This window comes from Lygodium microphyllum, chromosome 25 (genome assembly GCF_053477565.2).
Source record: "Lygodium microphyllum isolate KBCC chromosome 25, Lygodium_microphyllum_v1.1.10, whole genome shotgun sequence".
In the NCBI taxonomy this organism is placed as follows: Eukaryota; Viridiplantae; Streptophyta; class Polypodiopsida; order Schizaeales; family Lygodiaceae; genus Lygodium; species Lygodium microphyllum.
This window is the reverse complement of record NC_141159.1, coordinates 42,146,175-42,162,035: the sequence shown is the minus strand read 5'-3', so window position 1 is coordinate 42,162,035 and position 15,861 is coordinate 42,146,175. Positions and strand designations below refer to the sequence as shown.

Here is a 15,861-nt window from a genome sequence, read left to right as displayed (position 1 = left end):
CACACTCTTCCCCATTACACAATTTACCACACCAGAGGGTGCTTATTCTTATAGGCACGTATCCCATAGGAAGCATCCCTATCCCCCATCCAAGTAGTGCAAGCGCAACAATAGTGGGGGTTTATTGTCCAAACTGAGAACCATTGGAAACCTATACACAAGGGTACCCATCCTATGTGTATCAAGCCTTGAAATTCAAAATAGATGTGATGAGAGAAAAAGGAAAACAATTAGGCCCCCACCCCAACCAATATGGCCTATTTGTTTTTCTTTTGTGTTGCATGTAATTTACAAAAACCTATGTTGGTTGATTATTGATGGCTCACAATCTTGCCAACATCACTCTAATGCCTATCAAGCTTTACCAACTTCAATGGGTCAACCACCATGAGTCACCATACCAAGCACTTTGATGCCACATGTAGTCCCAGGCTAAACATACATTTACCCAACACAACCCACACATTCAACACTTACACATATCCTTCCATTCTTCTGCTATGGCCAAGAATGCATTCACTGACAAGACTCATTTCACCGGGTTGAATTTCATCACTTCACCAAACCTTACATGCCATGCTTTGGACTCATAGGATTTATTGGGGTCTTATTTAAAGACTAGAATCCCAACCTGACCACCATTTGGTCTCTTATGACCAAGCCTATTACCCGAATTTCACTCACAATTACAGCACTTCGACCTTCCATCTAATCAGTGAGCCTAGTTGTTCAACTACTATGTGGCTCATGAGAGGACTCATTCGATAAACCTTGACCATAAGCTCCAAGAGTTCAAGATCTCTGAACAAGATGACTTCAAGGTCAAATTGGCTGAATCCTAGCAATTACTTGCCAAGTTTGTGACTACCAAACGCCCCAAGTCCAATGATGACCAAGTTACCTTTTCCTAAACAAATTGCCACCAAAGTACTTTAATGTTGTGTAACAAACCATTTCACCATCTTAGTTGCCTACTTTCTATGAGTTTGAGTATCAATTATTGTGTGCTAAGCACGATTGGCTGATCAAGTTCATAAGAAACACTCTTTCATGCAACCATCAAGCCAAGTGCATCGGGGACAATGGAGTTACAAATCACATGTCTCCCCTTCAAGACATCCTTGTCTCCTATCAACCAATAGCAAACAGAGTCCGTTGCAAGAGTGATCCCTTGGTCAACATCCTTGTCTCCTATCAACCAATAGCAAACAATGTCTGTTGCAAGAATGATCCCTTGATCAACATCCAAGGCATTGGTAAAGTGAAGTTTGACACTAACCAAGGCTCAAATCTAAAAACGTTAGACAATGTTTACTATGTGCCCCATTGAGGGCTTAATCTTCTATCTGCCCATCATTTTTGCCTCATGAAAAGAGCTATCTTTTTCACTGTGACTACAATTGAGGTCAAAGATGACAAAACCAATCTACTAATAGATTGAGATGAAGTATAGCCTAATAGCCTCTATTTGATGTCACCATTTCTTTCTCAACCAACAGCTAAAGGCTTTGAGTTCCATAGTGTACATGGTTTAACTCTAGCAATCACCTTTTGATGATGAGTGCCTTTGGCACTATAGGCTAGGCCACCTTGGCTACAATTTTATTTATCCATTATCAAGGCATCAATTGATTGAGAGCCTTCCTTGCCATAAAATGGCTAGGGATGTGTGTTGAGCCTATCAACTAGGGAAACAACACCAAACCCTATTTCTGCAACATTTGATTCATAGAACCAAGGGACCACTTAGGTTGATGTGCCTTGACTTGAATGGAAAATCATCATCCACACCATCCATTAATGGTTCACATAATTACTTTTTTATTATGGATGATTATTCCCATTATATGTTAGTGTATTTTCTTGAAGATAAATTTTATGTTTTGGCCTACTACGCTACTTGGGTGCAGCTAGTACAAAATCAAATGAGTGTCCAAATAGGGACAACAAGGAGTGACAATGTTGGTGAGTTCGTCTCCCATGAGTTCTCCAACTTCTTATAGGAACATGGCATTCAACGCCAACTCACATCAACCAATTCCCATTCTCAAATGGAGTGATTGAGCATAGAAACTAGACAATAATGAGTACGGTATGCTCCATGATACTTGCAACAAAGCTTCAGGAGTGCCCATGGTTAGAAGTTGTAAATACCTTGGCACACCTTCTCAACCAATGTCAGACTTCCTGACCATAGGTACTCATGAAGCTCAGTTGCAAGCTCATATATACACATACACACCAAATGACAAGAGGGATAAGCTCAAGCCTAAAGCAAAGTTATTTATATTTACTCCTTTTAAAAACAGCCCCGAACAGTCCAAAATTAAGAAATGTACAAAAGTTCTCATCAAGCCGTCCTACACCTTCCCAACTCCATTTATAAGGAGTCCTTCTATTAGCAAAGTAGTCAGCTCATGAGTGAGTCTGTGCATGTATTGGGGACTGGGCACATTTTTGTGCATTTCTTTCTATAGGTGCCTGATTTATTGGGGCTTGATTTATGGCCAATTGGGCATTTTATTATTATTTATGCTGGTCAACTTTCTACTACTTTTGGTCTATTTATTGCCTGGTTCTCTCCTCCATGGTGATTTATCACATGTAGTCTTCCTTAGCATGTCCTATTGGAGAGAGGGAGCTCATGACAATGCCCATACAGCAAATGACTCACTATTGTACGCAATTGCCTCATGTTTGGTATATGGGTTCCATTTCCCAAGCATATCTTTGAGTTCTCTCTTTGCAGTGTTCTTTTGTTCTCTCTTTTCTCTTGTGTTGTGCAGTCTACTACAGCACTTTGCTACACTTCCATCTCTGCACCCACCTTTGACATGGCATTAGAGCATTTTCAGTTTTTTTGCCTCCTACAGGTTGGGCAATTGACTTATCAGGTTTGATTAGCTGTTTTTTATCAGATTTTCCATTATTCAACAGCAGTTGTTTTGTGATCAGCTCCTCTCTACCCTGCATGTGAACTCGTGAACAATGCAGTCTGTGCTTGGCTGTACTCTCTCTCTCTCTCTCTCTCTCTCTCTCTCTCTCTCTCTCTCTCTCTTTCTCTTTTTTCCTTTACCTTTTCATCCTATTCTCATCCAAATGGCACCTCCCTTTTTTTTTCTTTATCTTCTCATCTATCTCTCTGTTTTTCTTTATCGTCTCATCCTATTCTCTCCAAATGTCACATCCCTGCTACTCTATTAATGATAAACTTCATAGCCCTGATTACCTAACCTATCGAGTGCTCTTATGAAAGAATGGTTTATGCAAAAGCAACTATGGCACATTGTTTCAGGAGCTATTGGGCAGCCCCGACATCCCACCCCTCTTCTAGATGATTGGGACCCTGTCAACCACGAGGAGGCTATGCTTACATGGGATTACATTGATGCTCGCGCACATTCTACTCTTCTCTGATGTATTTCTAAAGAGGTTCTATCAGTGGTCACCTCTTGCAAAATAGCTTCAACAATGTGGGAGAAGCTACAAATGTTGTATGAGGCTCCATTGACTATGCATGCAATGACTCTCTATGAACAACTCTAGTAGATGAAGTCCAAGTCTAAAGATATGGTTCAATCTTTCTTGCTTCGTGTTACACAGGTATAGCTTCAGCACATGCAGTCCAAACTTTTGGAGGCTCGTCTAGTGGGAACTATACTCTATAAGCTTCCTCCGAAGTTTGATGGAGTCACCAATGTTTGGCGCGGCCAAATGTCATTGACACCAATCAGTTTCACATATATATCCTTGATGCTACTTGAGCAGGAGGCATCATTGAGTTTACATGGGAGGCTTCCATCTCAATATAGTAACCATGATGAGGCATTTGCAACTTCAGAGAGGGGCAACAAGAAAAAGTCGAAGGCCCAATGCTATCACTATGGTAAAAAGGGACATTTATGCAAGGACTATAAGGCGTTAGCAGCTTCTAGAAAGAAGGAGAAGAAGAAGCAAGATATGGACTCTTCCAATAACTCATTATCATCCTCCTCCGATTCTGACTCGGATCCTCCAGCCAAGGTGTAACAAGGGATCAGCTTCTTTAGAGAAGGGGGAGGGACTTGCTATCCCTCCCTCTACTACTTTCTAGTGTTGGTGATGCAGTCATCCCTCACAGCTCTCCACTGCTAGAGGGGGAGTGTGAGAGGGTGGTGAGATAGGATAGGTGAGCCTCATCTATACAAGTATACAGGTGCAAAGGATCCGAAGAGGGACTTTCCTTTTGCATCAACTCAAGTCTTGCAAGTTTTAAAATCCTAGAGCTAGGACTAGCATCCAATTTCATAATGGGTTGTTTCATGATAGAGAGCAAGATTGGCTCCTAGTCCGAGCTCACATATGCTAAAGGCGAGGAATCCATGGTCACATATGCTCAAAGGCATTGTTGACAGAATGGTCATGCATGCTACTACGAGGCATTATTGACTAGCATAGAGAGCTACTATGATTCTTCTCTATTTTCAAGGGTTGATATGAAAGCTAGTACAATCAACATCAACATCAGGTTCTCTCCAAGGCACATTGGTGGTGGCTTGATCAACCACTGCTTGGGTATCCATGTCATATTCGATTGATCTTTGTTGTATGGACTATGATAAGTCATTTTTATTGTATCATTACATTGTATTAGATCACCCATAATCTAAGAGAGGGTGTTAGCAGATTAGTCAGCTCGAGTGAGTCTATGTATGTATTGTGGGATGGGCACATTTTTGTGCATTTCTTTCTATCGGCACATGATTTATTAGGGCCTGATTTATGGCCAACTCGGTATTTTAGCTGGCTGATCTGCATATTATTTATGCTGGCCAACTTCTGCTGGTTTTGGTCTATTTATTGCCTAGCTCTCTCCTCCACGATGACTCATCACTTGCAATCTTCCAGAGCAAGTCCTATTGGAGAGAGGGAGCCAGTGCCAGTGCCCATACTGCCAATGACTTACTGTTGTACGCGATTGTCTCATGTTTAGTATACGGATTCCATTTCCTGAGCATATCTCTAAGTTCTCTCTTTGCAACATTCCTTTGTTCTCTCTTTTCTTGTGTTGTGCATTCTATTACAGCAGTCTTCTATGCTTCCTTCACTACAACCACTTCTAACATCTTTCTCTAAATCATCCTCAACACAATTAGTCTTTACTACCAACATTATTGTCATCCTAACCATATCAACAAGCACTGATGTTAATCTTGAACAGGGCTTTGTAAAAACACCAAGAGGTGGAGAGACTCAAGGGATGTATCCACCCAATTAGGGGGTAAGCATGTCACTGTGCAGTGTGGGCTGACCTTTGGGGTCATCTAAATTGATGTACAATGTCTATTTATAGGGCAATAAACAATGAAGCATACATGTGAATGTATTGCACTAATCTCTCTCTCATGTTCCCCCTACCATTTGGTCATAGATAGCTTGCATTTCTTTACATGCCCCACCTTTTTCTCGAAAAGGTTGCAGATCCTTGGTGCGGAGAGAGGAATGCTATCAAGTGTGTGACGTGGCACTCAACCATTGGTGCGGAGAGAGGGATCCTATCAAGTGTGACGTGGCACTCAACCATTCCATTCTTTGACTCTCATAGTGGATTGCTATTTTCATGTTTACTTGTCTTTGTCTTTAGCGTTTACACATTCTGCATTGTCACTTTGGACGCAAATAGATTTGTGCCTCCGGGGATGCAGGACGTAAGGATCGAACTCACACAGCCATTGAACTCAACCCACACACCATTCACTACGCCACGACCCCATTGGCTGCATTGTCACTTTCCTTATTGCACTGCCTTGTATTGCTCTTCTAACACTGCATTGTACATTTCTTTAACAATGGATGAGCATGCATTTGTTATTTGAGGAGTCCGTACTTTATGCAGTAAAGAAAGAAAGGGACGGAGGAGATGCACGCACTTGTTCAACATAAATGAATTTGCGGTCTGGGTTGTCTTGCAAGTTAGAGATGACTGTGTCTAGGATCAATTCCACTGCTGCACCCTGCATACCAAATAACCTTAAAGTCTGGTTAACAATCCCAAATCTCCTAAATGCCAGAGGAAATTTGACAGAAGTAATCGCCCGGTATGGCATTTCAATCCACGTATCTTTGCTTTACTATCAACACAAAGACGATAATTCAGGATACTAATGAATAAACAATTCATATCTTGGATTTTAGTATCAAAATATGATGATAACTCTCAGGATATAGATGAAGAAACAACTCTAGGGAGACACTACTGATACAAACAACCCAGGCAACACTTCGTAGTAGACAGACCGAATCCCATACTTACGGCAAGGCTGTTGTTCTGGCCAGTGTAATATTGATCCACTGTCTTGAGCCATCCAACATCATCATGCGTGTGGGCAATCAGATGAACGTTGAGCTTGCCTGGGACTGGCCCTGCAGAGGTGTTGTAAGTGATGCAGAGGCAGGGGCAAGGGATGAAGATGAGAAGCACAAGGAGGAAAGAGAGGGGGGCCATTACACACACACACTCTCTCTCTCTCTCTCTCTCTCTCTCTCTCTCTCTGTGTTGTAATGGCTATGGCTGCTTAGCTAGAATGCGACTAGCTAGTAATGTGCCTAAGTCGCTATCATCATCGAGGGCCACCTGCCTGCAGAGACGTGAAGAACAAAGAGACCCAGAGGTGGCAGTTTTGAATGTTTGATAATATGCCGACTTATCCTTCTCAACACCCTCTTAATAACATATGCAACAATTGAATGAAACATATTTGGTGGTGGGTCAGCTCAAACATCTCCATGCCAGATGCCATACATCCAATTTAAGCTTATTTTGTGCAATTAGATTTCCTTAAACCCATGCCCAAACCAATCAAGCTACGATCCCAAATCCATTTGCCAGTTTCAGTTGTCGTGTAGTGTCTGTTTAGCGATTTCTTGTATTGTAAACACAAGTTATCACAGTCCATTGTGGGCATAACACATTGCTCAAAAACACTGTTTGCTGGCCCATAATTTTGAGGGCGAGCTAATCATACAACCAAGATTCACATAGAAATCTATATTGTTTGCTAGGATTTATAACTTAAATGCTCAAATTGTGACCTTCAGAATTAAGGTCAAATCTGATTGTAACTGATATTTTTAATTTTTGACCACCGATTTACACTACAAACCAAGACAAGTGAGCACCGGTGTAATGGATGCTTTGAAGCATTAAATAACACCCTAAAGTTTGGGATACAGTATCGAACAACCTTGTAGCACTAGTATTCACAAAAAACCAAGTTTTAACAGCAATTGAATTGTTAAATTTGAAAAAAAAATCTTTGAAATTCTTCAGGAGAAGGTTTTTTAATTTTAAAGTCCAGGGTGCTTTTAGCTATAGTTTGATTTAAACACTACAAAATATAAAGCAGAGCATGCAAATTGGGAAGTGTGACTATTCTTGTATTAGCTCCAAAAAAATGTTCTCTATGAACGCTATGTTGCACAATGTGATCCAGATTTACTCACATTTTTATTTCTCTAAAATTGTACAAAAGCAAATGTAGTATTTAGGTCAACTACAAAATCAATATTTATGCACATTAGAGTTTGTTGATGTGTGCTCTGATTGGGACTTCATCAAGGTCATGGACACCTACTTTCAAAACTAGCATTTGTGCATTATTCATCAAGCTCTCAAACTTGGGTCTGGTTTTGATACTTGATTTAAAATTTCACATGTGTTGATGATTCTTAAGCGACTGGCTCTTCGATTTAATGATTGAAGTATAATTTTTGATTGGACTGTTAGCTTCATAATAAGATATTGCACTGACTTTGGGGCATGATACCATGAAAATGATGCATGCACGGCTTAATACCTATCTGTATCTTCACTATCTCATGTGTATCTATTGTTGGAGATCTAATGGACGATGGAGTTGTAGCTAATAACAATACCTACAAGGCATGTGTTGCCTTTGAATAAATTTTAAAATATGGCTCCATCTGTAACTTATGTTTTTTTAAAAAATTTAATGTATGTGAGATTGTACTGGAATATTATCCAAAGAACTCCGTTTGAGTTTCATAAGATGAAGGTTTAAGAATCTCTATGACTATGGACCTTATCCTATGGTCTAGGTAATGTAGAAATGACTTATGAATGCATATCTGAACGCATATCTATATCAAATGGATTGGCTTGTTGATTTGTCTTGAATAATACACACTGGCTTAGATATACCAATGCATGCCATGATAGTGACTGAAATTTTGGACCTATTATGTAAATCTAAGCGATGATGGATTTAAAGTAGAAAGGGATATCTATAGGGCATATGTAGCTATTAAATTTAATTCAAAGCTTATCATGTAATAGCAATCAGTTTTGCTACTTTAATTGGTGTATTTAATGATTACTTGATAAGATCATAAAATATGTGTGGATACAATTGTTTTTGATTCTGCATACTAATATTGGAATGTAGGAAAAACATGTCTCGAATTGCAGTAAATAAGGCTATGATTGCTCCTAAAATTAGTTGTATCTAGTCTAGCCATAGTAGTTACTATATACCTATAACAACAATAATCACTACTACATGAAAAATTATCTATGTACATTTAATGTTTGAGGTAGAGTATTTATACACTCAATGTTTTGCAGCAATACTTATACGACAATTAATGATATTGGTCTAATTAGATATCTTGTTGCATAATCCCAAATTGGGGTGAATAGTGTCCATGTAAACTGAAATATGGCAAAGAAATTTCTCGCTACAATTGGAGCAATTACGTGATGCCTTCAAGGACTCAAACACAAGAATTCTCTACATACTATACCTCAATGATTATTGTTATGGCATTTGGCTTGCATAACGGAAGTAAATTGAGAATTTTGGTTATGAACACACTAGTGTCACAAGGATTCCCTTAGCCAGTTCTTTAACTTGACTCCACTGAAACATATGATGCTTTTTTTCACTATCCCATCTTAAGTTATAATTCAATGTAAAATTGAATTGCTCAAAATCGATTACAAGAATGACTCTCATGTAGACTCCATGATTGTGTCCCCTAATGAGACCTCAAAAAATGGAAATATGATAGAAGTACTAGCTATTGTATGAATCCATGCATTGTTGATGATATTGAACTAAGTGAAGACCATAAATTAGGGACCCTCCATCTTGACACAGGTATATGAGACTTAATCATAGACTCAAGAGATAGTTTGTCTAGATAATGTAGACCTCAATTATGGTGGACACTATATTGAAGTGGAAACATGTTATTTCACCCACTGCTGCATGCTTTATTGTATGGCTAATGCCATTGAACTGAGTTAAGATCATAATTTTTGTAACCATGTAGATTAGTTGTAGAAGATAGGTATTTGAGACACACTAGCATGAATTGTCATGATCTACTAATAGTAAGAAGATTCCCAAACCCACATGTTACTACAATATGAAAACTATGATATGACAACTTTATTTAAAAACTGTCAGAATTATGGTTTACTCTTTTCAAACAATACTTGATTAAATAGTTTCAGCAAATTTTCTTTGGACAAGTTTCTTGTTTAATACTAGTATGAAAAAGTATGGTTAACAACAATGCCTAATATATTCAGTAATATGTCTGATAATGAGTATAGTTTTAGTTCCCCAACAAGTTAATATTAAAAAAATTTACAACTTACTCATTAGCATACATGTGAAACTCTAGTCAATTCTAGGGCAATTGGAGTATTTACTAGTATAGTGTTTACTGGTTGTTTACATTGTATGCATATTGTTCTTTGCAAGGATAGGAATGGTAGGGAACTCCTTTTTCACTATAAAGGGCTGTTAACTACAAATGTCCATGTTAAACAAGAGTCTTAGCACACTAACTATTGTAGCCTGAAAACTCCAAATTCAGTATATCTCAATTGACAGCCTAATTGCTGGCCCAATAGCATACATGTGACAATAAAGCATACTTATGTCTGCAAACTGTAGAGCATAGGTGCTCCTTTTGGTTAGTTTGATTGGTTTGACAATTTAGTTGATCAGTATGACTAGTTTGACTATTGCTCCTTTTGGTCAGGTTGATTGGTTTGACTAGATTTGGTTGTCTGATTGGTTTGACTAGTGCTCTATATGGTAAAGATGTAGGGTGATATCCCACCAAATGTTCCAGCAACCAATTAGTACTATATTAATATGTACTTGTAATGCTTCTACAACACCTTGGCACAGTTAATAATGACACATATTTCCCTTCACTGTCAAAAGCTGTAAATTACAATCAAATGTCCCTGCTAAATAGATATTTCAGCATATGAGTTGCTATATTTTGAAAATTCCATCTAAATATCTTTCAATTGGGAGCATTCACATTAGTAAGATATTCGATACTCCATATGAATATTTATATGTAATATTTTGCTACACCAAGTTTCACTATCAAGACGCTTGGTCCTGATGAACAGGTCTCTTAGCACACTAGTTGTTGTAACTTGAAAAACCCAACCGAGTGCTCCTTAGTTTGGCAGCTTAATTGGCTATCAATTATCTTCTCAGTTTGACTAGTTTGAAAAATTACCTTATCAGTTTGACCGGTTTGGCTATTGCTTCTTTTGGTCAGTTTGACTAGATTTGGTAGTCTAGCCGATTTGACTGGTGATCTATGTGGTAAAGATATAGGGTGATATCCCACCAGTTGTTCCAACATTAGTGATGTATAAATATGTATTTGTAATGCTTCTACAACACCTTGGTGGGGTTAATAATGATAGAGATCTCCCTTCACTAACAAAAGCTATAAATTACATTAAAATATCCCTAGTAAATAGATATCTCAGTATACTAGCTGCTAAATTTCGAAAAGTCTAGCTAAATATCTTTCAATTAGTAGCATGCACATTAGTAAAACATCTAACAAAAAAAAAGAGCTTTGGTACTTTGTTTGGATAGCTTGTTTGGTATGCTTACAAAAACTCGTTGACATACTACTTGGCCAGGATATTCATTACTCCATATGAATATTATAGGTAATATTTCACTACACCAATTTTCACCAACAAGATGTGGTTGGCCCTCATGAACAGGTCTCTCAACACACTAGTTGATGTAACCTAAAAAACCCACAACTGAGTGCTTCTTAGTTTGATGGTTTAATTGGCTATCCATTATGATAACTAGAAGAGCAAATAGTGCTCTCCTTGGTTAGCTTATCTCCTTGAAAAACCTTTGAACATAATGCTTGGTCAAGCTATTCCATGCTTTAGATGTTTGTCCAACCTGTTTATATACATCTGGTGGTCTATTGTGCTTAACTTATTAGTAAAACAATCTTAAGATATCTATTGATGGCTAAACCATTGAGCACTATTCATTGTAATTTTTCTCCAATTTAGTATACTTTTAAAGATTCACTGTATGATTGGAAGTAACAACCCTTTTTTGCTTACTAGTCTAATAATATGGTTTCAATAACATTGGAATGAGATTGACTTAGTAGGGACCTAAGTTTTTTCCTTAGTCCCTTAATGATATGCATACTTTATATTTACTTTAGGATTTAGGGTGGTTTGCTAGCATTCACTACCACTTACTATTACTAACATCAATAACAAGTGGCTAGGAATAATAACACCTATAATATGTATTAGAAGTCTAGGTTCTAACCTTCTTCTTTTACATGGATGCAAATATAGTTCCTAGCCTTGCGATACCAAATGAAGCTAGCTGTACAAGTGAAGCTAATTGTAGCTGCCTAAGATCCCATATGAAGAATATGTCTTTCTCATAGTTAAAGCTTCATTACCTAGAAGCATCTTTTTTAGAGTAAAATCACTATTTAGGGACAAGACCGCCAAAGCAATTGATGATGAATATATTTCTTTCATAATTTTTTCTTAAATATATATAGCCCAATTTATTGATGGGATTTATAACTAAAACACACACTCTCCCGGTATCTTGGTTAACCTCTAGCTAGTTAACACTACATATTTAAGAAATAAAGTATGGTTTTAATAACCTTATTAACCATGGTTTTGGCAATTGCAGTGATCATGGATCCCACTAGTGAAGGTAGGTTATAGACCACTCTAACTAAACTTGAACATCCTCCTATTGCTATACAATCCATTTTGCATGCTTTAAGGGCCCTGAATTCCATAAGAAACTCCTAGATTTTAAAGCCCAAGCACTACTTGACTAGACTCTTTGAGCCCTCAAATTTGTATTTGTGAATGATTGGATTGCACTTTTGGTTAAAGCTCAAAAAGAGCCAAACTCTTTGGTTGATAATCTCACAAGACTTTTGGTTTCCCTTCCAATATTAATTGTGAATATGTTTGTGATCTTGAATTCTATATATATTCTTTACATGGTATAGTAAATAAACTATACCAAGTTAATGGTCTACCCTTGATTCTCCTTTCTTTTACTACAATTGAAAGTAAGGGCATTTCCTTGATGGAAATTTTATGTTTAGACGGCTTACCCAAAATACTCAAAGTCTTGGATCTGTGTGTCCAAGAGCATACTGAGAGTTTGCACAATAATATTGCTACGTTCTCAAAAATCCAAACCAATGCATATTGGATTATTCAAAAATCAATATGATTTTTTGATCAATCTACCAAATGAAATCTATTCCATGTATACATTTAATATTACTTGTTGCTATGAGGCTATACCACATTTTGGACCAAATAGTAAGATGGAAGCAATCATTGGCCTGATCAAACATACAAAAAATTTAGGGCATGCTGGATTTAGAAAATCTAGAGGCACAATTAAAATGACCAAAAAATCTAAAGAGGTTTTTCTATCTCTAGAAAAGTTTCTTGAATCAAACCAAGAAGTCCTTGAAAATTGCTTTGTTAGAGTGGGACATGTTATCAAACAACAAATTAAAGGAATACTTGTGGGATATTCCTATTCATCACTCTCGCGTAACTTATATATTTGCTTCTTTGAAATCTAATTTGTGAAAACATTTTCAAGAGTCAAGAAATTTGATACGCTTTTTGCTTTCAAGTTATCTTTTTTGTTTATGGATGATTCATGCTTTATAAATAACCAATTCGTTGTTGATTGTCTAAAAAAGGACACATTATTGGATTATGAGGATCCTATGAGTATTTACCCATTACACATCATATCCATCAAAGACACATGTAACACAAGTGGTATCACATTTCTTAACATAGAAATCAAGCTTTCAAGACTTTACACTAGTGATTATTTCTCATCTATTGCATGGAAAAAAGGCAAATTGCTTTGTCAAAGCATTAATTACATACATGTCCATAGTAATAGACCTAAAATGCATGGCGGAGAAGGTTTGCATTTCTCAAGTACTACCCATACTATATAATGCTTCTTTGGTTTCTATAGCATTTCAAGATCTCTTACATATAGTCTTCCTCTTTCAAAAAAATGGAATTTGTAAAGACACGATAACTAAGCATATCATTGTTTTTCTAAAGAAAGGGTATTTTTTATGTGTTCACATTGATGTTTCTAATGTTATTTCATTACTTGGTGGGGAGCAGGGCCACTTAGTCAGCCCTACTCCCCACCTTGTGACCCTACCCTCAAGTATGGGGTGGGACACATACAAACACACACAAAATTCACCGTGAGATATTTTGCAAACATAGGCACCAAAACTATTTTGGCTACATGATGCTCTCCCTCATTCCACTTGGTGGGGGATTTCCTAAGGAAGAAAAAATCATCTATTTTCATGGTGTTAATCTATACAAACATCTGAGGGGTAATCTCACCCTATAAATATAATGGTGAAATCTCTCTCGTTTCCCACTCAACCTTCCTTTCTTCTTGTTACTGTGTGCTCTGATTGGGACTTCATCAAGGTCATGGACACCTACTTTCAAAAATGGCATTGGTGCCTTCTTCATCAAGCTCTCAAGTTTGGGTCTAATTTTGATCATTGATTTAAAATTTCACTTGCATTGATGATTCATAAGTGTATGGCTCTTGCAGATTTAATGATTGAAGAACAATCTTTGATTGGAGTGTTAGCCTAATAGTAAAAAATTGAACTAACTTTGGGGAATGATATCATGAAATTGATGCATGCATGGCTTAATAACTATCTATATCTACTGTTGGAGATCTAATAGATGCTAGAGTTGCAGCTAATAGAAATAGCTACATGGCATGTGTTGCCCCTAAAAGGATTCTACGAGCCTAAATTTTAAAAATTGGCTTCATCTATAACATATGGTGCTTTTTGAGTGAATCTCTATGAGATTGTACTAGAATACTATCTTGGGAGCTCTGTTTTAGTTTCACAGGATGAAGGTTAAAGAATCTGTATGACTGTGAGCCTTATCCTATCATCTAGGTAATGTAGAAATGACTTATGAATGCATATCTGAATGCATGTTTGTATCAAATGGGTTGGGTTGCATATCGATCTTGAATAATACACATTGGTTTACATATACTAATACATGCCATGATAGTGAATGTTATAATAAAATGTCACATTATAATATTTTATATTAACGAAATAAAAATTATTAATTTTTTACTTTTTGATAATTCATTCTAAACCTTATTTTATTATCTACTTTAAATTGTAATATACTATAATCAAATACTTGTTTTCAATCTAATATATTAATAAAAAGTTATTATGAGAATAAATTATACATTAGATTTAATCATAATATTCTAATATTAATGATTCTATTGATGTTAACTTAAAACCTCACTTTACAATAATTTTACTACCAATTAAATGTTATGAACATATTTTTTGAATTGTTCATTCTAAATGTTATTCTAATGTCTAATCAAATTAATGATCTTATGTATAAGTTGAATTTGTGTGTATGTTTATGTTTATATGTGTACACATGTGTATGTATTTATGTATGTATGTATGCTTTATATGCATGTGTCCATTTTTGTAGTCTTATAAGCTCATAATTTTTCTCTCCTCTCCTTTTTTTCTTCTCTCTTGTCTCTCCTTTCTTTTTTGCTCTCCTATCCTCCTTGCTCTGCTTTTTTTCTCCCTCTCTCTCTCTCTCTCTCCACACATACATGTATATATGTGTGTGTATATATGTGCACATGAGTATATATATACGTGTATATGTATGTATATATACATGCATATATGTGGGTAGGTACATGTTTGTGTGTGGTTGTATGTGCTTGCATGTGTGTGTGCATGTATGTAAGTGTGTTTTATAAGTTGGTATCCATTCTTTGTCCTCTCTCTCTCTCTCTCTCTCTCTCATAGTTTTTTCTAGTCTCCTCCCCCCCCTCTCTCTATTTTTGTTGTTTCTCATGTGTTTATGTATGGGCATGTGTGCATATATGCATACATGTGTATATGTGTTTGCATGTATGTGTGCATCGTACATGTGTGTGTGCATGCATGTTTTTATAATATTGTAAATTTGTGAATGTTTTTGAATACGTACATATTGCATGCACATGTTCAACCATTAAAATATATCATCCCATCTCATCTCATACATTTTCAATTAGAAAAGAGACTCATCTCTTCCTAGAGAGAGAGAGAGAGAGAGAGAGAGAGAGAGAGAGAGAGAGAGAGAGAGAGAGAGAGAGAGAGAGAGAGAGAGAGAGAGAGAGAGAAACCCACATACAATTGTCCAAAGATTCACCTCTTTCCTTTTCATTATTATATCATCCTTTAAAAGACCCCTCTATGTGCATATATAGTCAAAAATGTTATGATACATGGTTGGCATAATGATTAGTTCATCATAGTGGAGAAAGATAATGGGCCTGGGTACTTGTACTCATTTAATATCAATGGGGCTGAATATTGCTTTCCAAATAATGGTCCACATACTTACTCTCCACTCTTGGAAGTTGGCATGCTTGGGCAAAAAGG

At 36.8% G+C, this 15,861-nt stretch overlaps 1 protein-coding gene across 1 annotated transcript in view; it reads right to left on the bottom strand.

The window, feature by feature from the left end:
- LOC148014136 (alpha-mannosidase-like) overlaps positions 1-6,672 on the bottom strand; it is an 80,534-nt gene extending 73,862 nt beyond the window's left edge. The window contains exons 1-2 of the mRNA XM_087666311.1: positions 6,293-6,672; positions 5,910-5,993 (exon numbers count right to left, since the gene is read on the bottom strand). Of these exons, the coding sequence (XP_087522437.1) occupies positions 5,910-5,993; positions 6,293-6,484 (276 nt within the window). The 5' untranslated portion in view covers positions 6,485-6,672. The remainder of the gene's footprint in view (positions 1-5,909; positions 5,994-6,292) is intronic.
- Positions 6,673-15,861: the final 9,189 nt, after the last annotated feature.